This window comes from Geotrypetes seraphini, chromosome 8 (genome assembly GCF_902459505.1).
Source record: "Geotrypetes seraphini chromosome 8, aGeoSer1.1, whole genome shotgun sequence".
In the NCBI taxonomy this organism is placed as follows: Eukaryota; Metazoa; Chordata; class Amphibia; order Gymnophiona; family Dermophiidae; genus Geotrypetes; species Geotrypetes seraphini.
This window is the reverse complement of record NC_047091.1, coordinates 168,854,212-168,878,183: the sequence shown is the minus strand read 5'-3', so window position 1 is coordinate 168,878,183 and position 23,972 is coordinate 168,854,212. Positions and strand designations below refer to the sequence as shown.

The following is a 23,972-nucleotide window of genomic DNA, read 5'->3' as shown; positions in this document are numbered from 1 at the left end:
TAAGGTGCGCTATGCATTTTAGCGTGCTAATTATACACACGTGCTAACCACTAACACATCCATATTCTAACATGCAGGCGTTAGCGTTTAGCCTTTACAACGGGGACAAAAAATACTTTATTTCAAAATAGATGACTTGACACGGCCAGTGTTTCGGCTCTTGCCTGCCTCAGGGGTCTTTTCTCTGTTCAAAGTGATTTATTCCAAATGGAGAGAGTAGTGATGTGGACTCTCCTCACTACATGTCTGGCATTCAGCTCTTGAGAGGTTTTGTGTTGTTCTTTTCAACTTACACAGTAAAATATTTAGGGTGTCCCAAAACCGTTGAACTCTTGTAATACATATCAAGGAGCTTAAAACTCAAAAACCTCAGTTACCTAAACATGCTTTCAAGTCCACTAGAAAGATATTTATCCTACATAAATTTAAAAAAAATGTAACCCAAGAAAGAATTTGCACCGCAAAGCTTTATTAGATTGATTCTGTAGATTTAGTCACACGACAGCTTAATTTAATGACTATCATATTGGAAAACAGTAGTAGATCACTTAAGAGCATTTTTTCTAGATCTTTCTTTTTTTTTAAGATCATATAAGAGTATTTCTGGATCTCTTCCTTGCTCAAGAGGTGGCGTAATTTAGCTGGTAGGATGAAAGGTGCCCCGCTGGTGCCACTTCATATCCCGGATGCGCCTCACAGACTGGATGTGGGGGTGCTGGGCACCAAACTCGGAGCTGTCTTTGTATTCCCCCTTTTCAAACAGATACTGGTAACCTCTGTAGCCTGGGTACTGATACCCAACCCACCTGTTTTGAAATGAGATCAATAAGAGAAGGTCTAGCGTTAAAAAAAAAAAAAGATTAAGTCAAATATAGCTCAATGGCAGTACTTTATGCTGCCCTCTCTACGACTTGGGCTTGATTCCCGGATAGAAGTGGAGTTAATATCCCTTGGTGGGGGAGGGGAGTCCCCATCATTGCCTCGAAAGCAGCACCTAGTGGGTAGACATAGGCCATATTTGTAGGGTTCAGCCAAGGAGTGTTACCAATGAAGGCTTAGGGCAGGGGTGTCCAACCTGCGGCCCGAGGGCCACATGCGGCCCAGTGAAGTATTTTGTGTGGCCACGGTCAAGGGCGATGCAGTGTTTTCCTTTGCTGCCCCTGGGTGTTTACCGCCTTGCCGGCTCCCTCCTCTGTCTTGCTGCAGTGTTTGCAGGTTTGTGCGGCCCCAGAAACATTTTTTTGGCCAATGCGGCCCAGGGAAGCCAAAAGGTTGGACACCCCTGGCTTAGGGCAGTTTAGCCCAATAGAAACCAATATCCAATTAGCTGGAAGTCAAGGGGAGCAGAAGAAAACCGCCAGGCCAATCCATTAATAAACAAATAAATAGACATTATTTCATTTCAGCATCACTTAATGACAATATGAACAGCTTGCTTTTACAATACATCAAGCTTCAAATTTTATTTAAAATTTGATTAATCGCCTATCAAAACTTCTAGGCGATGTACAACGATTAAAATAAAGGGGGAGGTACGAATAATGTATATAAAGAGGATTAAATGCAGATAATGACGTTGACAGACATAATGAGACGCGGAGGAAAAGGGATGAACTACAATCATTAAAGGAAAGTTAAATATAAAAAGGTTAGAAAAAGAAAAAAAGGAGGGTGACAGGATTCCATTGCATTTTAATCTTAGAATCGAGCAGAAACATGCATATAGCCAACTATAAGGAAAAGGAGGTTTCCAACTGTTTGTAAATTTAGTTTATGAAAATACAAACTCTAGAACAGTGGTCTCAAATTCAAACCTTTTGTAGGGCCCCATTTTGGATTTGTAGGTACTTGGAGGACCGCAGAAAAAAAAATAGTTAATGTCTTATTAAAGAAATGACAATTTTGCATGAGGTAAAACTCTTTATAGTTTATAAATCTTCCCCACACCCCCACCCACGAAGGCCTGCATGTTCCCCCCTTCTTTGCAGCGTCCTCCAGCTTCCCCCGCGGCCTCCTGGTCTTAGTTTCAGCTAATTACCACAGCCTGCAGAAAGGATCACCGGTGCTGTAGCGTTCCTTGCAGGCTGCCACTGGCCTCCGCAGCACGTTCCCTCTGCCGCGGTCCCGCCCCCCCTCCTCTGAAGTCAGGGGCAGGATCGCAGCAGAGGGAACGTGCTGCTGAGGACAACGGCAGCCTGCAAGGATCGCTACAGCACCGGCGATCCTCTCTGCAGGCTGCGGTAATTATCTGAAAGTAAGAGCGGGAGGCGAGGAGGGAAGCTGGAGGACGCTGCAAAGAGTGGGCAGCACTAGTACAGACAACACTAGTACAGACCGCAGGCCGCAAAATAGTACCTGGCGGGCCACATGTTTGAGACCACTGCGCTAGCACTTATTGATGAAAAGCTCTCTGCGTATGACATGTGTATCAACCTCATTGGCATATGGCTATATCAGCAGTAGAGAGCTTGGCTACTACACTCATGGCTAATCTTCATGACCATTTCCTCAAGGGAAATGGGATCCATGTTGCCGCTGTTATTCAATTAGAACTGAGTGTTTTGAGATCCAAGCAGTGATCGTTTCTGATGGGAAACAATTTTTTTTTTTTTTAATCTATTTGCTATAACACTTACGTTCCACTTTGCACACGAACTGAAGACACCTTCTCATGGTAACCATGGGCATGGAAACTGGGCACGTCGTCATCCGCGATTTCAATTTTTTTACCCATAAAATTGGGATTTTCGTAAATAACAATTTTGTGCTCCTGGCTATCCTGTGAAAGTAAAAGAGAAGTGTCGAAGCTGTGGTGAGGAGGTCTGTTCTGTGCAGTGTCCGAAAAGGGTCTGGTTCCGTCTACTCAAGATGGTAGAAAACCAATGCGGAACAAATGAACACCAACTCAGATGAAGAACGATATTCTACAAGCAGTGACAGTGTGGACAAGAAATTCTGTGCACACTGGATGGCCAACTGATTCTCTGCAGTCATCTGTTGTGCTACTAGGGCCAACTGTTTATGGTTTCCAATAGTATAAACTTCTAATGTGTTGCACAAGACAAAGGATAAAAGATTTAAAATGCACAGCTGACATAGTCACATGTAAGAACATAAGAATTGCCACTGCTGAGTCAGGCCAGTGGTCCATCATGCCCAGCAATCCGCTTACGCGGTGGCCCTCTGGTCCAAGACCAGCACCCTAACTGAGACTAGCCCCCACCAGCGCACGTTCTTGTTCAACAGAAACTTGTCTAACTTTGTCTTGAATCCTTGGAGGGTGTTTTCCCCTAAAACAGCCTCTGGAAGGGCGTTCCAGCTCTCAACCACTCTCTGGGTGAAGAAGAACTTCCTTACGTTTGTACGGAATCTATCCCCTTTCAACTTTAGAGAGTGCCCTCTCATTCTCTCTACCGTGGAGAGGGTGAACAACCTGTCCTTATCTACTAAGTCTATTCCCTTCATTATCTTGAATGTTTCGATCATGTTCCCTCTCAGTCTCCTCTTTTCAAGGGTGAAGAGGCCCAGTTTCTCTAATCCAGGGGTGCCCAACACGTCGATCGCGATCGACCAGTAGCTCAGGAAGGCAACGCGAGTCGATCGCGAAGCCCAACCCGGGCTCCGTGATAGACTCGTGTTGCCGCCTGATCTACAGGGCCGATCAGCCTTCCTCTCCAGTGTTCTCTCTAGGGCCTTTTAGCTGGGCGGTCCGCCCAGCTGTCATCTGCTGCCGCCGCCGCTGCTGAACATTAAAAAAACACAAAAAAAACTGGCTTGGAGATTTCAGCCCGTAGCGAACTTATGCTCCAGGGCTCTAACGTGTGCATGCCGGCTTCCCTTCTCTTCCCTCCGAAACCGGAAGTTATGTCCGGGGGGGGGGGGGGGGGAGAAGAGAAGCCGGCACGCACATGTTGAGAGCCCTGAAGCAAGCGTTCGCTACGGGCTAAGGCGGGAGACATGTTAGTGAAAGCATTTCCTCTTCTTGCTGCCGGGTCCTGCCTACTTTCTGTTTCCGCAAAGGCAGGACCCGGCAACATTTCCCCCAACAGCTCCTCGCGATGCTGGTCGGCCGAAGCAGGGAGAGGTTGGGGCGGCGTTAGCTTTTGGGCGTGTTATTGGCGTCGGCTTTCGGGCCTGTTATTGGTGGCGGTTTGGGTCCTGGTCCCCGATGGCAGTTTGGGTCCTGGTCCCCGATCGCAGTGGCATTGTCTTGGGGGAGGGCAGGGAGAAAGAAAGAAAAAGGGCAGGCAGGGAGACAGAAGGAAAGAAGAGAAACAGAAAAAAAGGAAAGGGAGGCAGAGAGAAAGAAAGGGCAGGGAGAGAGGAAGGAAAAGTTGGGGGAGGGAATGAGATGTGGAGGAGAGGAAGCATACAGGCTAAAAGGGAAGAAAGATTGGATGCACAGTCAGAAGAAGAAAGTGCAACCAGAGACTCATGAAATCACCAGACAAGGTAGGAAAAATGATTTTATTTTAAATTTAGTGATCAAAATGTGTCTGAATTTATATCTGCTGTCTATATTTTACACTAAGGTCCCCTTTTACTAAACTGCAATAGAGTTTTTTAGCGCAGGGAGCCTATGAGCGTCGAGAGCAGCGCTGGGCATTCAGCGCAGCTCCCTGCGCTCTAAAAACTGCTATTGTGGTTTAGTAAAAAGGGAGGGGGGTATATTTGTCTATTTTTGTATGGTTGTTACTGAGGTGATAGTGCATAGAGTCATCTGCTTTGACCTCTTTGAAAAACCCTGGAATAGGAATGATAATTAACATTTTCTATGCGTACAGTGTGCTTTGTGTTTTTTTTAAATTTTATTGTTGGTAGATCATTTTGACTTGGTCATTTTAAAAGTAGCTCGCAAGCCCAAAAAGTGTGGGCACCCCTGCTCTAATCTCTCACTGTACGGCAAGTCCTCCAGCCCCTTAACCATTTTAGTCTCTTTAACACATTCTAATCCCAATTCTTCTCCAATCCCCCTCAGCCTCCCTCATCCCATTCCCCAATTCTCTTGATTTTAGATTAACTCATGCTCTTCCCATTTGTAATTGTATTCCACCCAAATTGTTTTCCACCCGCACCCCTATCTCTGACTAGAGACATCCTTTTGATTCCAACCAATTTGGTTCTCTTCCATTTGTAATTTGTATCCCTGAAAGTACTTTCTCTTCCCATTACATCTCTTACCCCCATTGTATGTATCTTGTTGTAAACATCTCATACTCTCATTTTGTATATCTTGTTGTAAACCACTTTGAACTTATGGTATAACTAAACTAAACTAAACTAAACCTTAGGTTTGTATACCGCGCCATCTCCACAAGCATAGAGCTCGGCACGGTTTACAGGGTTAGATTGAAAAGGAGCTACAATGAAGGGTTATAGGAAAGGAGCTAGGAAGATAAAGAGGGACAGGGTACCAAAGAGCGGGAGGTGTTAGATTTTTGAAAAGAGCCAAGTTTTCAGATGTTTGCGGAAGGATTGAAGGGAGCTTGAAATTCTGAGCGGGGATGTGAGGTTGTTCCAGAGTTCTGTGTTTCTAAAGGGGAGGGATGTTCCTAGTTTTCCTACACAGGATATACCTTTTGCAGAGGGGAATGATAGTTTCAGTTTTTGGGAGGATCTAGTGGAATTAGGGTTAGAGGAGTTCCAGATGAGTGGGATAACGGGAAGGAGGATGCCATGTAGGATCTTGAAAGCTAAACAGGCACATTTAAAGAGGACTCTGGTATATAAGAAATAAAATTATTATTATTATTATTATTATTATATAACACCCATTTTGAAAGATTTACACAATATCTGCTAGGATTACATTCATGAAGCTAAGTACGAAGGTGCGCTAGGGCCTTAACGCACGCAATAGCGTGCATTAAATTCCTGAGCGCAGTAGCCTTTTCAGCAGGCGGTAGATTTTCGGCTACCGCGCAATCTAGCGCATGGTAATTTTGGGCGTGCGCTAAAAACCCTAGCGCACCTTCTTAAAAGGAGTCCTAGGTGTTCAAGGTTTTTTTTTTAAATCCGGAAACATCATTATATTTAAGGGACAAATTATCCGAACAACAAAACTTTTGATCGTTGCGTTCGTCTCAGCGCTGTTTCTTACAGCTTCCAACGCCCCAAGTTGTGAAGTTAACTTCCACAAGAAACAGGACCTTTCATTATATTAGATATTTTTTTAAGGAATTCTTTATCTGCTGGAGTGAGCAGTTTACATAACTAGCTATCTTGGGTTTCACAAGAATCTAAAAACAGGATCATAAACATATTACATAGAACATAGAAACATAGAAGATGACGGCAGAAAAGGGCTACAGCCCATCAAGTCTGCCCACTCTGCTTACCCACCCCCTGTCTATGCCCTAATGACCCAATTTCCTGATCTTGACCCTCGTAGGGATCCCATATGGGTATCCCATTTATTCTTAAAGTCTGGCACGCTGTCTGCCTCCATCACCTGCACTGGAAGCTTGTTCCAATGATCAACCACTCTCTCTGTGAAGAAATACTTTCTGGTGTCTGCAGCAGCCACTCTCTCCTCCTCTCCCTATTGGCTAAGGCTCTTAACATTTGCATCTCCTCTTCCTATAGGCTAAGGCTCTTTACACCTGCATTGTGATGTCATAGAACTTTCTGATTAGAAACATGATGGCAGATAAAGGCCAAATGACCCATCATAGAAACATAGAAGATGACGGCAGAAAAGGGCTACAGCCCATCAAGTCTGCCCACTCTGCTTACCCACCCCCTGTCTATGCCCTAATGACCCAATTTCCTTATCTTGACCCTCGTAGGAATCCCACATGGGTATCCCATTTATTCTTAAACGCTGTCTGCCTCGATCACCTGCACTGGAAGCTTGTTCCAATGATCAACCACTCTCTCTGTCAAGAAATACTTTCTGGTGTCGCCATGAAATTTTCCGCCCCTGAGTTTGAGCGGGTGCCCTCTTGTGGCCGAGGGTCCCTTGAGAAAGAAAATATCATCTTCCACTTCGACACGTCCCGTGAGGTACTTAAATGTTTCGATCATGTCTCCCCTCTCCCTACGTTCCTCAAGAGTGTAGAGCTGCAATTTGTTCAGTCTCTCTTCGTACGAGAGACCCTTGAGCCCCGAGATCATCCTGGTGGCCGTCCGCTGAACCGATTCAATTCTGCGCACATCTTTACTGTAATGTGGCCTTTTACAAAGCCGTGTTAGGCTTTTTTATCGCCGGCCAGAGCGGTGTTAGCTCAGACGCTCATAGGAATTCCATGAGCGTCGGAGCTAATGCTGCCACAGCTGGCGATAAAAAAGCCTAACACGGCTTTGTAAAAGGAGCCTTTAGTCAATTATTGACTGTGAGTATAGCTGATCATTTAATTTAATTCTGCATAACTATCTATTCTGTTCGGTTTCATTTGTTTGAATATTTTACTATATTGTTTGCTGTTTTGATGTAAACCGCTTTAATTGTACTCAACAGTATATCAAATAATCCAATCAGACTCAAACTGATCTCGAAATGCAGCAAGGTTGCTGCCCTACCCCGAGGCTCTGGATTGCCTTCCCCTCTGACGGGCCTGCCCGTGAATTTTCTTACCACTTTGATAGGTCTGAAGGAGGTGACGCTGTCGCTTCTTCGACTGTTGGTCCAGGAGTCCCAGCGGGGGTATTCCCCCTTTTCAAACACAAACTGTTCCCCTTTACAGTTTGGTTGCTCAAATCCTACCCAGCTGTAATAGAACATAAATAAAACCATAAAGCCAACCTTAAGAGGAGTGAAGCTCAGGCTTTGCACTGTTTCAGGCTTAAGCTTACGATTGCAGGGTCAGATTAAATATTTTGGCACACCTAGGCAGCTCAGAGGGTCAGGAGGCTGGAAATGAGGGGTGGGGGTGTCGGACCAGAGTGCCATGGTGGCGCCTCTTTGATGTAAAGTGGAGAGCAAACTGCGAAGGAGTCTCTGGTGTTCAGATGCCTTTTATTGTATGTCAAGACTCGACACGATCGTGTTTCGGCCCACATGGGGCCTACCTCAGGAGTCTGAAGTCAGAGTGTTGGTAAAGTACGCTATCCTTCTAAGCCAGCCACAAAATGATATTGTAAAGCATAAAAAGTGATTCTAAGAGCCGATGTCACAGTCCTAACAGAAAGCTTGGCTGCAGATACTTGTGCACTCTGACTTCAGACTCCTGAGGCAGTCCCATTTGGGCCGAAACACGATAATGTCGAGTCTTGACATACAATAAAAGGCATTGAACACCAGAGTCTCCTTCGCTGTTTGCTCTCCACTTTCCAAGTTTTGGGAAGTTGGTATCCCCTGTTTTCTTGGGACTCTTTGATCTAACGCTGATGGATAGCATGAAAGTAAGTGGGAGAAGGTTCCTTTTTAGGTTGGGGATTTGGGACTTTCAACATTTGGCACCCCGGGCTGTTGTCGGTGCCTAAGTCTGGGTCTGATGTTTTGCCCTTTTAGACAGAGTATTCGTTTGGGCAGTAGTTCTTTGTCATGGCCTCAGGTCACGCCCAGACAGTTGGGTTTTCAGAATATCTACACCAAATATGTGTGATAGATTTGCATCACTATGGAAACCATGTACATTTGTTATGGCTACCCAAATGATAGGACTGGCTGTGTGTGTCCTGAGGATTGGATTCAGAGACATTATAAATTAAATGGTTTTCTGACAACTGGAATTATTGTGTACAAATTTCTAGCTTATAATAATTCAGCTCTCTATTCTCTGTTCTTTCCTCCATATGTAATCTCAAAGACATGCTTGTAGTGATCATAGCACTCAGAATACGTACGGTCCACAATGAACTAGGATGGAACCAACTTTCTCCATACCAGTCTCCTTCAAGTTATTACAGGGCCCGCTGAGTTCATGGCAGCGGCCTTGGAAATTCTCCTGCTCATAAAGGACCATCTAAGAAACAGTGCCAGAACAGAAACGAGAAATTGGAAGAGTGTCTAGAATCTCTCTACCCAAACAGTGCTTGAAAGGGCAAATTTTCAACATCGGGCAGGACATTTGCACAGATATGTGTCTGTCTGATTTTCATTAATATTGGATTTTGAAAGACAAAAGGCTTGAGTTGCATGTCAAATATTCCCACTTCTCCCAGGTTTGTCATATCACGTAGAATTTTGTAGACTTAAAGAGGGGCATAATCAAAAGGGACGTCTAAGTCCGTTTACGTCCATCTCGCAAGTCGTCCAAAGTTAAAAAGAGCCTAAGACACATTTTCGAAAGATACGTCCAACTTTTTTTTACTTTTGAAAATCGTCTAATTATACGTCCTGCTGATCTGATCATCCAAGCCACTAAATCGTCCATCTTTATACCACATTTCTGTCCAACTTTCCGTCTAAGTCCAAAATGCCTAGAACAAGCCCTGTTGGATGTGGGAGGGGTCTGCAAAGTGATGGACTGCACACCCAGACATGCCACCTAAATAGTGGGGTACCTTACAGGGCACTGCTGTGAACTTCACAAAAAGGGTGCCATGGCTTCTCCTCACTATAGCTCCCTTATAGGTGATGGTGAGCCCCCCAAACCACCTCCAGAATCCCCTAGACCCACTTATCTACCACCCCAATAGCCCTTATGGCTGCAGGAGCCACTTATATGCCAGTAAAAAAGGGCTTTGGGGGTGTATAGGGCAGTGCACATGTTTAAGTATCAATGAAGTGATTACAGGGGCTTATGGGCATGGGTCCTCCTCTCTATGGGTCCCTAACCCACCCCCAAGATGACTTAAGCTGCCTCTGGTCTGGATGACTAGGCTTTCCTATGCCAGGCGGCCAGATGATGATGGTCTGGAGGCTGAAATTTAAAGTTGTGAATAACATTTTTAGGGGGGGATTGGTGATCACTGGGGTAGTGTGTGGGGGCCTGTGTTATGTGTTTGCAGTGCTTATCTGGTGAGTTTAGCTGGGTTTTTGTGACTTAGACCATGTTTTACATGGTCTAAGTCACAACGTCCAAGTTCCGTCGATCCTGGGCTGTATAACTTTCGGTTATACATGCTGTATGACTAAGTCTAAGCCAGCCCACATCCCACCCAACTCCTGCCTTCGACACGCCTTCCAAAACACCCCGTTTAGCTTTGGACGTTGAGCGGCACTATGAAGGCCTAGGTCGTTTAGAAATACGTCCAAAACCTGTTTTTATTTTCGGCGCTTGGACGTTTTTGAGAAATGTTCGTCCAAGTGTCGACTTAGGCCAGTTTTTGGACATTTTTCTCTTTCGATTATGAGCCCTATAGTCTATAAAATTCAATAGACGTGATATGACAATTGATTGAATGCGGCAGGGTCACGTGTCCAGAGTTTCCCCGGAGAAAAATATGGTAACTCTCTCTATATCTATCTATCTGTCCATACCATATATGTTTACCATACTTTTCTACGGGAAACCCTGGACACGTGACCCTGCCCCATTCCACCTCCAGCCTCACCCCATTCTTCACCAGCCCCACCCAGTTCCACACAAGCCCCACTCCCACAAAGTCTCCTCTCTTTTTCTGGATGAGCTCCAGCCATGTCTGGAGGGCCTGGAGCATGCACGGATGTGTGTGACATTATCCAAGCATGCTTAGAGGACCTCCAGATATGGCCAGAGCTCATCGGAAGGTAAAGGGAAGCCTTCCGGGTCAGCCGGAGTGGCCCCACAGTCCAGGCAGCTGTAAGCCAACTCCAGCGATGAAGAGCCCTCCGTTTTCTGCCACCCTCCCGCTGCCTGTCAGGGAGTCTGGATTCTATACAAGGCCTGGCACTGGTGCTAGCTTAACTGACACAGAACCTTTGAATCTATCTGCTCGTGAGGCCCTGTTGGTACCATCCCTCTGACGCAAACTTGTCAATGTGCGTGAACATGAAGACTTTTTGGCAGAGGGAGGCATGCCGCTGGAGAAAAGAGACCCACATTGTGTACCCCTACAAGTGGCTCATGTACCCCTAGGGGTACACATAACCGCGTGTTGAGAAACACTGATGTAGTCAACTGGATGATAATGTATTGAACTGTGCACTAACCTTGGAACTGGATTTCTGTTTAGAGGCTGGAGTTTGATGGTCAGATGCCATTGTTAAACGAATGGTCTATTTTTGGAAGGGAAAACAAATATCTAGGTTATATATTGAAAATTGAGGGTCTTCAACAAAATTCTCAGTCACTTTAAGCCAGGGGTGTCCAATGTCGGTCCTCGAGGGCCGCAATCCAGTCGGGTTTTCAGGATTTCCCCAATGAATATGCATGAGATCTATGTGCATGCACTGCTTTCAATGCATATTCATTGGGGAAATCCTGAAAACCCGACTGGATTGCAGCCCTCGAGGACCGACATTGGACACCCCTGCTTTAAGCCAAAATACGCTTTATCTTCGAAGGAAAAGTCATGTATTGTTTTATAAGTCCAAGTACATAAATAACCGATCCCCTCCCTATATCCTTTTAAATTTAATACATTATATGTGAACTAACTTCAGAAGTGCTCAGAATCCGCAGGTGTGAAGCCGCAAAAGGGGACACGCCCCAAAATGCAGCACTTCCTCGTACACTGAAAGTCTGTTTAAATAATCTTATTACATTATTTTAATGTGATTTTCTTCTTTATATAAATTGCTTAGTGTTATGCATATGAATTCCTATGAAATGATTGAAATCTCAAGCATGAAGTTCAAGCACTAAGCACTTTATATAAAGAAGAAAATCACATTAAAATAATGTAATAAGATTATTTAAACAGACTTTCATTGTACAAGGAAGTGCAGCATTTTGGGTTCTGAGCACTTCTGAAGTTAGTTCACATATAATGTATTAATTTTAAAAGGATATGGGGAGGGGATCGGTTATTTATATACTTGAACTGTTCATCATTTGGATCCACCAAATATTAGATTTATATTCCCCGAGTTTGATTTGGTTTTACAAGTTAATCCGAGAGATAAGACATCATCAATGGAATATGGAATGTTGATGGGGTTCCGTATGCTTATTAGTCAAAAAAGATGTTAGTTGGAAATTAGGGTCTTTCAATATGGAAACCAGACTGTCCAGATAATTGAACAAAATAGATGTTAGTTATCCCAGAACCATATTGTAATCAGATTAAATAAGACCAAGTATCTAATATAATAAAATGGTAGGATGCGCATGCGCACTAAAAAAATCGTGTTCCCTGAGCTGTCGCGTTTTTTTTAGTGCGCATGCGCGGGTTGTACGTCACCAATGTTCCTCCTCCACCATGCAACGCAAGCCATGTCCGCCGCCGGCCTCGAACTATTGGGGGCCGGCGGCGCGAGCCGCCCGGCCGGTGCTGAGGCCCCGCCTCCTGCTTTCGCCCTACACGGCGACGCCAGATCCGGCACCACAAAACAGCCCTCACATCTGCGAACATGCTTGCCATGGAAACAGAGGGGATCAGGAGCTAAACATCGATTTTAAAAAACAAACAAACAACAGTGCACAACGACAGAGACACACAGACACTCACAGAAGGACAGGGGGCTAAAGAGACAGATTTAAAAAAATAACAAAACACTAAGGAGAAAGAGAGACACAGGTAAGGAATGCTGCTGGGCAGGGGGAGCAGGGAAGAGGAACGGGGGAGCAGGTAAGAAGTGCTGCTGGACAGGGGGAGCAGGGAATAATGACTGCGGAACAGGGAAGAAGCTGGACAGGGGGAGCAGGGAAGAGGGACAGGGGGAGCAGGTAAGGAGTGCTGCTGGAAAGGGGTAGGTAAAAGGAAGGGAGAAGGCCTACTGCTGGACAGGTGTAACAGGCAAGGGGTGATGGTTGACAGCCGAGGAAAGAGAGAGACAGAAAGCGGTCAAGAGGAGAGAGAGAAAAAGAAAGAAAGACACACACATCTATTCTAGCACCCGTTAATGTAACGGGCTTAAATACTAGTATGATTATATTATGATTTATGTAGCTTTTGGTACTATATGATTTGATTTATTGATTTGATGGACCACTTAAAGGGTTAAAATAATTTACAATAAAAATGTGACATAATATGGTACTATCAGTAGCGCAGCGAGGGTGAGAGGTGCCCAGGGCAATGGCGCACCTCCCTTGCCCTCTTCTCCGGTCCCACCTCCATACGCTCCTTCCCTGCCCCCTCCTGCTGCGTGCACGCCTCTTCCCTTTCCCCGTACCTCTGCGACGTTCAAGACATGAGCAGCAACCCCCAAGCTGCTGTCACGCCAGCGTCGGCTCGTCATATGGCATTTCTTCTTAGGCGCAGGTCCAGGAAGTGATGTCAGAGGAAGAGACGACACTGGCGTGACGGCAGAGCAGCTTGGGGGTTGCTGCTCATGTCACGAACGTCGCAGAGGTGCGGGGGAAGGGAAGCGGCATGCACGCGTGGCAGTGGGGGTGGGGAAGGAGCAGGAGGGGGCAGAGAATGGGTGCCTGCGCCCTCAGCAAGATGGTGCCCAGGGTGGACTGCTGCACCCTCCTTTCTACGCCACAATGCTCCCTCTAAGCCAGGGGTGTTCCAAGTCTCTCCTTGAGGGCCGCAATCCAGTCGGGTTTTCAGGATTTCCTCAATGAATATGCATGAGATCTATTAGCATACAATGAAAGCAGTGCATGCAAATAGATCTCATGCATATTCATTGGGGAAATCCTGAAAACCCAACTGGATTGCGGCCCTCGAGGAGGGACTTTGACACCCCTGCTCTGAGCTGTGCGAGAGTCCTCCAACCTCATTTCTGCTGGGGGGAGGGAGGAGGGAGTTGATGCTTCTAGGTCATATTTTCAATTACAAAGGACAAGCAGATCTTCCGTTGTTCTACAGAACTTGTCTGTCCCTTTTTAGCGAAAACGTGATATTGAAATAGCACTGCCACTGACAGGAATATAGATGGAAGATTTCCACACAGCTCGGAGAGAACATTGCTGACAGAGTCGCAGTGTAATTTCACAAGGATAACTCCGTGACATTGTCTTGTCCTTGGTAGAAATGCCGAGGCATGGCGCCAATGACAGAGTGCTCCTAATCAGTTAAAGAAAGGGATGCCATCCGGAGCGAGCGAGCCCTGGAGTGCTTTGATATTAAGGAACGCATTCCTGTAATGGTTTCATGACTTTTATAGTCCAAGCTTAAACGGTTCAATGCCCTGTTTCCAAAAAAAGGTGGCTGACATAGGGTCTTAGTATTTAGAATCATTCATCCTCGTACACCGCCATAATGCATAAGGGAGTCACCTATCTGCTGGTCAATGCAATGAAAAATGTAGCTTTAACTCTATATTGGCCATACTGTGGAAGTGGCCCACTAAAATGGAGGTGTTTCTGGAAATATGCAGAGAAATATAGGTTAATAAAAAGAAATATAGTTCATTGGACTAACAATATATGGCAGGGTAATTCTATCACAGGGCACCTAGAGAGAAGCCTATTCTATATACGGACTCAGGAATCTACTTTCCTGTATACAAATAAGTGCTGGAAAGTTCTGAGGCCAACCAACCAACTTCCTAAATTCTGAGGGTAACTTTGCCACTCTAGCTGAAAAAAGTTATCTTATTTCATTAAATACCAAATTTGCAGAAACAAAATTCTATGTTTTTGACATTGTATCAGACCATTGATTGAACCATATCCACGTCATTCTCTTCTTGGTTGGGCTGAGAACTTTTCAGCACCCGCTCATAGTGTGAAGACTTTCAGTCTCTGGTAACCAGAGCTGAGATTGTGATGTCATAATGCTTCATTCCACCAATAAGAGCCAACCTCGTCAGTGATGTCACAATGGCTTGATTGTCCTATACTTGGCTCACTTTTATTACATATGAGGGTGCTTGAAAGTTCTCAGCACAACCAACCAACTTCCTAAATTCTGAGCGTTATTTTGCCACTAATGCCAGGGCATGTGCAGTTCCAAGCATTGAATAAATGAGAATGTCTGCTGATATTCTGATCGGTGTCTGGTTAACTCCGTGCTTACCGTATACTTAGGACAGCTGTTACGTTGTCCTAATTTTATGCCCTTACCCTCTCCCCCCTTTTATAAAGCCGTGCTAGCGGCTGCCATGTGGCAAAAGCCCTGAAGCCCTTTAAATCTCTATGGGCTTCGGAATAATTTACCGCCGCATCAGCCACTAGGATGGCATTGTAAAAGTGGTTTTTGGACTGAATAGTGCCACTCTCTGGCTAAGTTGCCACTCCACCCTAACTCTACCTAGCCAGTTAGTGGATGGTCAGTTAGTGGTGATATTCAGCCGCAGTGTCCGGTTAAATGCTGCTGAAAATCAGCAGCTGGCTAGCTCAGTAGTTTTTAATCGGCCAGGAGCCTCTTTGGTCCAAGTTGAATACTGATCCCCCCCTCCCCCCCCCAATGCCTAAGTGGAAATCCTGCCCAGGTTTCAACTGCGTGTATACTAGAGAATGACACGGTGACAAAATTCATCACCGTTCCCGTCCCCGCGGATAACCGTGGGAAACCATCTTCATGTCATTCTTTAAGGAGAGAGGGAAGAATCAGAGTATGAATGGCCACAACCACTGACCCGCAAGCTTTGCTTTGAAGAATGCTGAGATTGAGCAGCAACATTCCAGAGCTGAGATTGTGATGTCATAATGCCTTATTCCACCAGTGCCTAAGAGCCAACCTCATCAGTGATGTCACAATGGCTTCATTATCCTATACTTGGCTCAAATAAGAATCAGAGTATGAATGGCCACAACCACTGACCCGCAAGCTTTGCTTTGAACAATGCTGGTGTAGAAGGACCGAGGTTGAAATAGACACTAGAAAATGGCATGGGATTATTTCCCGCGGTTATCTGCGGGGACGGGAACGGTGATGAATTTTGTCACCGTGTCATTCTCTAGTGTATACCCCCTTGCAAACACATGGAATGTAAGTTTTGCATATATTAATGGAATAACACTTAGGCCAAATTTGGGCCTTTACTAAAATGTATGTCATTATTCTAAACCAGTGGTCTCAAACTCAAACCCTTTGCGGGGCCACATTTTGGATTTGTAGGTACTTGGAGGGCCGCAGAAAAAATAGTTAATGTCTTATTAAAGAAATGACAATTTTGCATGAGGTAAAACTCTTTATAGTTTATAAAACTTTCCTTTAACAGTTAAAAGGAAAGATATATAAACTACTAGCTGATGCCCCGGCGTTGCACGGGTATTTAATTATAGCAAAAACACTGTAAATGGATTCAAATAAAGATACTTTATAGTGGTGAATGAAATTATTTTTTTACAGCTTAATAAAAAGTACAATATTCAAATTATAATGTGAAATATTTGACAAAATGAATACAATACAACTAACGCAAAACGTGATTAGAAACAACATTTTTAGTTTCACCTCCAGGAGCAAGAACATATAAATTGTTGGGTGAACCCACCCTTGAGCAAGCAACATAGAGTTGCGGGCCGAGAGACCCCCAGAATATATCACCCCAGGTAGTGAGGGATCTGCATAACAAGTTTCGTTCAAATTGGTCAAGCCATTTTAGAATTACTGTGAGAATGGCAGCGTTTTACATTTTTTCCATTGACATGAATGGGTGAAATCTGATTTTCTGTTTGTAGCTACGCCCACGTGTGCAGGTGTGCCGCAAGACCCCCAGAACATATCACCCCAGGTAGTGAGGGATCTGCATACCAAGGTTCGTTCAAATCGGTCAAGCTGTTTTAGAATTACTGTGAGAATGGCAGCGTTTTACATTTTTTCCATTGACATGAATGGGTGAAATCCGATGTTCTGTTTGTAGCTCCGCCCACATGTGCAGGTGGGCCGCGAGACCCCCAGAACATATCACCCCAGGTAGTGAGGGATCTGCATACCAAGTTTCGTTCAAATCGGTCAAGCCGTTTTTGAATTACTGTGAGAATGGCAGCTTTTTACTTTTTTTCCATTGACATGAATGGGTGAAATCTGATGTTCTGTTTGTAGCTCCGCCCACGTGTGCAGGTGGGCCGCGAGACCCCCAGAACATATCACCCCAGGTAGTTGGAATTACTGTGAGAATGGCAGCTTTTTACATTTTTTCCATTGACATGAATGGGTGAAATCTGATTTTCTGTTTGTAGCTCCGTCCACGTGTGCAGGTGGGCCGCGAGACCCCCAGAACATATCACCCCAGGTAGTGAGGGATCTGCATACCAAGGTTTGTTCAAATCGGTCAAGCCGTTTTTGAATTATTGTGAGAATGGCAGCTTTTTACATTTTTTCCATTGACATAAATGGGTGAAATCTGATTTTATGTTTGTAGCTCTGCCCACGTGTGCAGGTGGGCCGCAAGACCCCCAGAACATATCATCCCAGGTAGTGAGGGATCTGCATACCAAGTTTCGTTCAAATCGGTCAAGCCGTTTTTGCATGATCACGGCACATACACACATACATACACACATACATACACACATACATACCTCCGATTTTATATATATATAGATAAAGAGTTTTACCTCATGCAAAATTGTCATTTCTTTAATAAGACATAAACTATTTTTTCTGTGGCCCTCCAAGTACTCTATTTTTTCTGCAGCACCCACATTTAAAATTCAATATCTTTTCTTTCTCAAAACTGGCACATTTCAATCACTAAATTGAAAATAAAATCATTTTCCTACCTTTGTTTGGTAATTTCATCAGTCTCTGGTTGCACTTTATTCTTCTGACTGTGCATCCAATACTTCTTCCCTTCTTTCAGCCTCCTGAATGCTTCCTCTCCTCCAGACCTCATTCCCTCCCCCAACTTTTTTCTTCCTTTCTCTATGTCTGTCTTTCTCTGATTCCGTGCCCCATTTTTTGCTTTGTTTCTGGTTCCCTGTCCCCCATCCTTCTTTCTTTCTTCCTTCCTTCCTCCGTGTTTGAGACCGCTGTTCTAAACATTTATGGTCATAATTAGTGCATAACTGCTACAGTATGTGTTATGGGATTACCTTTTTTTTTTTTTTTACTACCTTATAGAAGTTAAACCTCCACCCCATTTTCATATCAGCACAGAAAGAATCAACGTTAGTAATACTAGAAAATAGAAATGAATTATGAAAGCCTTCCATTGCTAGTTTGAAGAAAGTGAGAGGTGATAGATGTTATGGCTCATATAGTGTATTAGAAAGCCCACATCCTGTTGTAATTTCAGAGTATCTGATCTTTAGACGTCAAAAGCAGTCTAATGCTGGAACCAAACTATTTTATCCAGAAATATTAACATTTAAATGAGCTGCCAACTGGCTCCACATATCCCTGGGATTAAGCAAATTCTAGGCACTCATGACCTGGAATCTGGATGATAGGTTTGATGGACCTTAGGTCTGACACAGTATGCCACTTTTTAATAATTTATTTTATATACCATTTTCCCAGGGAAGCTCAGAATGGTTTACATGAATTTATTCAGGTACTCAAGCATTTTTCCCTGTCTGACCCAGTGAATCTATCTAATGCACCTGGGGCAATGGGGGGATTAGGTGACTTCCCCAGGGTCACAAGGAGCAGCGAGGGATTTGAACCCACAACCTCAGAGTGCTGAGGCTGTAGCTTTAACCACTGTGCCACTCTAGAAATCAAAATGTAGCAAAAGTGAGCCAAGTCTAGGACAATCAAGCCATTATGACATCACTGATGAGGTTGGCTTCTATTGGAGGAATGAGACATTATGATGTCACAGTACCAGCTCTGGTTATCAGAGGCTGAAACTCTTCACACTATTTATTTATTCAATTTTCTATACTGTTCTCCCAGGGGAGCTCAGAACAGTTTACATTAACTTATTCGGGTACTCAAGCATTTTTCCCCAGTGGGCTCACAATCTATCTAATGTGACTTGCCCAGGGTCATAAAGAGCAGCGTGGGTTTGAACCCACAACCTCAGGGTGCTGAGGCTGTAGCTTTAACCATTGCACTACACACTTCTGACATTCCTGTTGTATGCACAGAAATTCTAGATTTCTTTGGAAAAGCAGAAGTACCTTATAGTTATCCTCTCTGGTAGTTCTACAGAAGATAAAGTGCAATACGTAGTAATCTTTTGTTTACTAAAGCCTTTGAACTCATCTTGAGCACAGTGACAGTATGAGTTCTCCTGGCATTAGTTAAATATAGAGATCTGTACTAGAGGTCTGCACGGGAACGGGGATCGCAGGAATCCCGCGGGTCCTGCGGGGGTCCCGTGGGAATCCCCCCCTAACCCACGGGACTCCCACGGGGACCCCCCTCTGGCCCACGGGGACCCCGTTCTAGCCAACGGGACTCCCACGGGGATGGAAGGCTTTGGAAGCAGGGTTCGTCCATATAATATAATGGACACGTCAGGCTTAGTAAAAGAGGGGGTTTATAAGTTAATTACCTGAACAGAAAACAAAAAAAGGTTTCCACCAAAGAGATTCCACAAGGAAAACAGCAGCGCAAACACAAAAGAAATTGTGGAATTGATGATCCTGTCAGAAGTAATTGCTGCTTTTTATGGGGACGGGCGGGGATGGAGGTAATTCCTTGCGGGGATGGGTGGGGACGGAGAGGATCCTGGCGGGGACGGGTGGGGATGGAGAGGTTCCTGGCGGGGATGGGTGGGATTTCTGTCCCCGCGCAACTCTCTAATCTGTACATCAATTTCTGTTTCTTGAATGAGCTCTTGTCAGGTTTCTAATTCTCTCTTTATATATGTCATGGCGTTCCTTTCTCTGTTGATATTTTATTCAGAAAAGGCGATGTATTAAATTCAAGAAACCATAAACCTTCCCGTGAAAACACATTGGTTATTTTATAACAGGACAACGAGGGACGGTTTCCTAACTCCACCCGTAGAATCTAAGGATATGTTTTCATTTGAAACAACACGTGAACAGGTCAGTTTGGTGTTGTTTTAGCCCAAATGAATAGGAAAAAAAATGATATTTGGGGGCTTTTTCCTATGTTGTCAATTGTGTGCAAAAACCCAATCAAGTACTTCACCAAATATCCCTCCAAATAGTACTTGAGAAAGGTTGAGGTCCCCGGAGATATATACATTACATTACTTTAATAATAATAATAATAATTTTATTTTTATATATCACCTAACCCAAAAATGGTTCTAGGTGGTTTATAACAAATAATAACTAGTCATACAATGAAGAGTACAATTTAAAAGGAAAATACAATTCTAAGCAATGTACAATAATTAGGAACTGATCCTACAGTGGAGAATATGATTTAAAAGAAAAGTACAATTTAGTGACTTCTATTCCACCTGTACCTTGCAGTTCTAGGCGGATTACATCAGAAAATAACTGGACATTTCCAGGAAAAATTAGTTTAGGGAGCTGGTTATATAAATTGATTCTTTGGGAGAACTTAAGGGATGGGTAGAAATTTGAGGATTACATCAGAAGAAAAACTGGACATTTAGGGGGAAATTACAATTTAGGGGGCTGGTTACATAGTTGAGTCTATGAAGGGGAGTTACAAGAGGAGTAAAAATTTGAGGGGGAATTTTACAGGGGGGGGGAAGAGGGAGGGGGAAAGATGGGGGGGGTTAAGATTCTGGATGAATTTTTTGAATAGCAGGGTTTTGATTTCCACATATCCAACAATGAATCACTACTGCACTTCCCCCTCCCTATTTGCGGTTTCGATGTTCGCGGTTTCGATTATCTGCAGTTTTTTTCCCAGGCCTCCCCCCCCTCTCAGAATCGCTCATTGGCATCGACAAAAAACAGCCCCAGGACTTGGAGGGAGGCGATCAGAGGCGATCAGAAGCGACCGGGGGGAGGATGGAGGTGATCAGAGGTGGCGGGGGAGGGGGGCAATCGGAGCATGGACCTTACCTGGTGGTTTAGCAGGAGTTCCTGTTGTAGTCTCATGAGACCAAGGGAACTCAGCAGCACGGCTCTGCACGGGGCAGGAGTGTAGGAAAGATCGCTCCTGCCCCGCGTCGCCGCTAGACCACCAGGTATGGTCCAGGGGTGGGTCAGAGCCGGCCAAAAGTTATTCGGGATTTTTCCCTATTCACGGGCCGGCTTTGCCCTTAACCCCCGCGAATAGGGAGGGAGAAGTGTACTTAATAAATGAGTGTGTGTATCCTCAGCGCGAATGTTAAGCTAAAGGGCAACTGCCGCAGCAGAAGTCCAAGCTTAAATCAATCGGCAAGCTATTTTGCAAGCCACGCCCACACCATCACATGCATACATGTGTGTAAAGTGCAATAACACAAAAGTGCTTTAAGTGAATTTCATAAAAATTTCTGCCGTGAATCTCATCCAATATATGTGGATATGTGGTACATATCTCCAGGGGAACCTCAACCTTTCTCAAGTACTATTTTGAAGAATACCTTGGGCGGTGACAAAGTAAGGGGGCGGGGGAGCGGACCACCCCAGGCACCATCTTCATGTGCACCTCTTGTCTTCTCTACCCCCACCTCCATACTTCTAAATGCTCACCGGCATGAGAATGATATTCCACTTGCTGCTCACCCTAGCGTTGGCTCCCTTCTGACATCACTTCCTGCTCTCGGGACCAGGATGTGACAACAGAAGGGAGCTGACACCAGAGCAAGCAGCGGGTGGAAGACTCTGCTCATGCCATTGAATATTGCAAGAGGTACGGCGATGCCAGGCACCACCGTCCTAGGTGCCAACTTCCCTCACTATGCCACTGACCCCGGGGCCGATATTCAGACCGTGGGAGGCAACCTGGCTACCTCCTGCAGTTGATGGCAAACCTGGAAATTCAGTGTCATATCCAGCCGCCGGCATTGAATTTCCAGTCTATGTTCAGCTGTGGTAGGTATAGCCGGCCACAGCTGACCAGATAAGTCATAGCGGCCTCAGTGGGGGTCTATCTGGTCGCTGGACTTAGCCCGTCAGCAAATGAAGATCGGCGCCGACTGGAAATGTCGCATAATGTAGCCAATGACTGGGATATTCAGCGGCGATCTCCTACTGAAAATCAGTGGCTAGCCAGCTTAGCAGGCCAGAAGCGCTGAATATAGGACGGTCACTCTTTATAATGCTGCCCCCCAAAACATAAAAAATAAAAAAAATAAAAGAACAAAATGGAAATGCATATAAACGCCAATGAAGCATTCAGCCCTGCAGATGCCTAGAGCCCCCCTTTATTTACATTTTAAAGTGGAGCGTCGTTGCTCCGTTCTTTTAAATGCGCACAGTAGCAGCCCTGTCCCAGGTTTGTAATAGAGGACATTATTACACTACATTATTACACTACATTATTACACGACATTATTACACTACCTTTCCCCAGTAGCTTAGATAATTCTGAACCAGAGCATGGCCTTGTAAAAGAGTGTTATCATTGACAAATTACCGATGCAGAAAAAATGCAAAGAAATCAGGCTCCGAAGTCTCTCTTGAATGCTAGCTAGCAAAGCAATCAGAATAATCACAGTTCCGGCGATATCCTGAAAAGTATAACGAATTTGCAGATACCATGGGGTGCCTGCAGTGCTTTAATTTGGGGCATTAGATCTGCGAGGAGAAACAAATAGTAAATAAAGGCCTTACCCAAATTACCAGTACCCGCCTCGATCCAGTGGCAGACTCCCACCGGCCAGGTCTAATTTATACTGAATCGAAGCAGAACGAAGCCAGAGAAGAGTCAAACAGCATAATGCAAAACAGTCACGCTGGATGACACTCCATCGAAAACCACCAGCTCAGCAGATGTACAAGCTGCATTGTTTCGAAAAGCGCCAGGTTTGTGGAATTCTTTCACTGGCTGTAATACTTCTTTGGTTGTGTAGGCCCGGAGATTTGGGAGGCTGCATGCATCAGCTGTCTGTATGCCAAGACCCGGGGCGTCTCATTCAAGCGGTGTTGCAGCTAGAGCTGTTTCAGGACTTTTTGGAGCCAAAGAATTTATGGCTGGGGCCAGCCTACATCTCCAAAGTTTGGAAGCAAAGAGAAATGACTGGGCAATCCCTAGTACCAGCAATAAAGGAATTTTAGTTGGTCTGTAGCTACAAAGAACATCTTTATTGGATAAGACACAATCAGGGAATTCTATTCTATTAAAAATGTATTTATTACTCGCATTATCCGCTAGTTCTAAGCGAGGTACAATAAAAACATAAAATGACAAAACAAATAGACAAAGGCGATCGCTCATCAACATTTTCACACCTTCAATAACCAATCATAATCACATCCCATATGGCACCACTTACCCCCTCTTCTCCGAAACTGCGCAAGCAGTTTCTAGCGCGGGGAGCTGCACTGAATGGCCCACGCTACTCCCGATGCTCATAGACCCCCCTCTTCTATGAAACCGTGCTAGCGGTTTTGAGCGCAGAGAGCCGCGCTGAATGGCCCGCGCTGCTCCCAATGCTCATAGACCTTCCTCTTCTCCTAAACTGGGCTAGCAGTTTCTAGCGCAGAGAGCCGCGCTGAATGGCCCACACTACTCCCGATGCTCATAGACCCCCCCCTCTTCTATGAAACCGTGCTAGCGATTTTTAGCGCAGAGAGCCGCGCTGAATGGCCCACACTACTCCCGATGCTCATAGACCTCCCTCTTCTCCAAAACTGGGCTAGCAGTTTCTAGTGCAGAGAGCCGCGCTGAATGGCCCGTGCTGCTTCCGATGCTCATAGACCCCCTCTTCTATGAAACCGTGCTAGCGGTTTTGAGCGCAGAGAGCTGCGCTGAATGGACCGCGCTGCTCCTGACGCTCATTGAGTTCCCATGAGCGTCGGGAGCAGCGCGGGCCATTCAGCGCGGCTCTCTGCACTAAAAACCGGTAGCGCGGTTTCGTAGAAGAGGGGGTTAGTGACGGGAACAACTTTTAACTCTTATTTCCAGTGCTATGTACAGTCAAGGATAGGCTCGAGCAAATAGCAAAGTCTTTAGCTGTGTTCTGAATGGTGAAAGACGAGGTAGAGTTCGGAGCTCAGCTGGCAAGTTATTCCACAAACGAGCCCCCTCAATGTAAAACACGACTCTCAATGAGCAATTAACCTCACGCGGTTAAAAGATTCACTTATCAACTAGGGTACCTGGTAGAAGCC

General features: G+C 45.0%; 1 protein-coding gene across 1 annotated transcript; it reads right to left on the bottom strand.

The window, feature by feature from the left end:
* Positions 1–461: 461 nt before the first annotated feature.
* On the bottom strand, positions 462–22,776 carry CRYBB2 (crystallin beta B2). Its single transcript, XM_033956633.1, has 6 exons — positions 22,473–22,776; positions 11,018–11,083; positions 8,788–8,906; positions 7,577–7,709; positions 2,637–2,779; positions 462–806 (listed from the first exon to the last, which is right to left on the bottom strand). Exons 2-6 carry the CDS (start codon positions 11,066–11,068, stop codon positions 638–640), a joined length of 615 nt encoding a protein of 204 aa, XP_033812524.1. The 5' UTR covers positions 11,069–11,083; positions 22,473–22,776; the 3' UTR covers positions 462–637.
* Between the last annotated feature and the right edge of the window lie 1,196 nt (positions 22,777–23,972).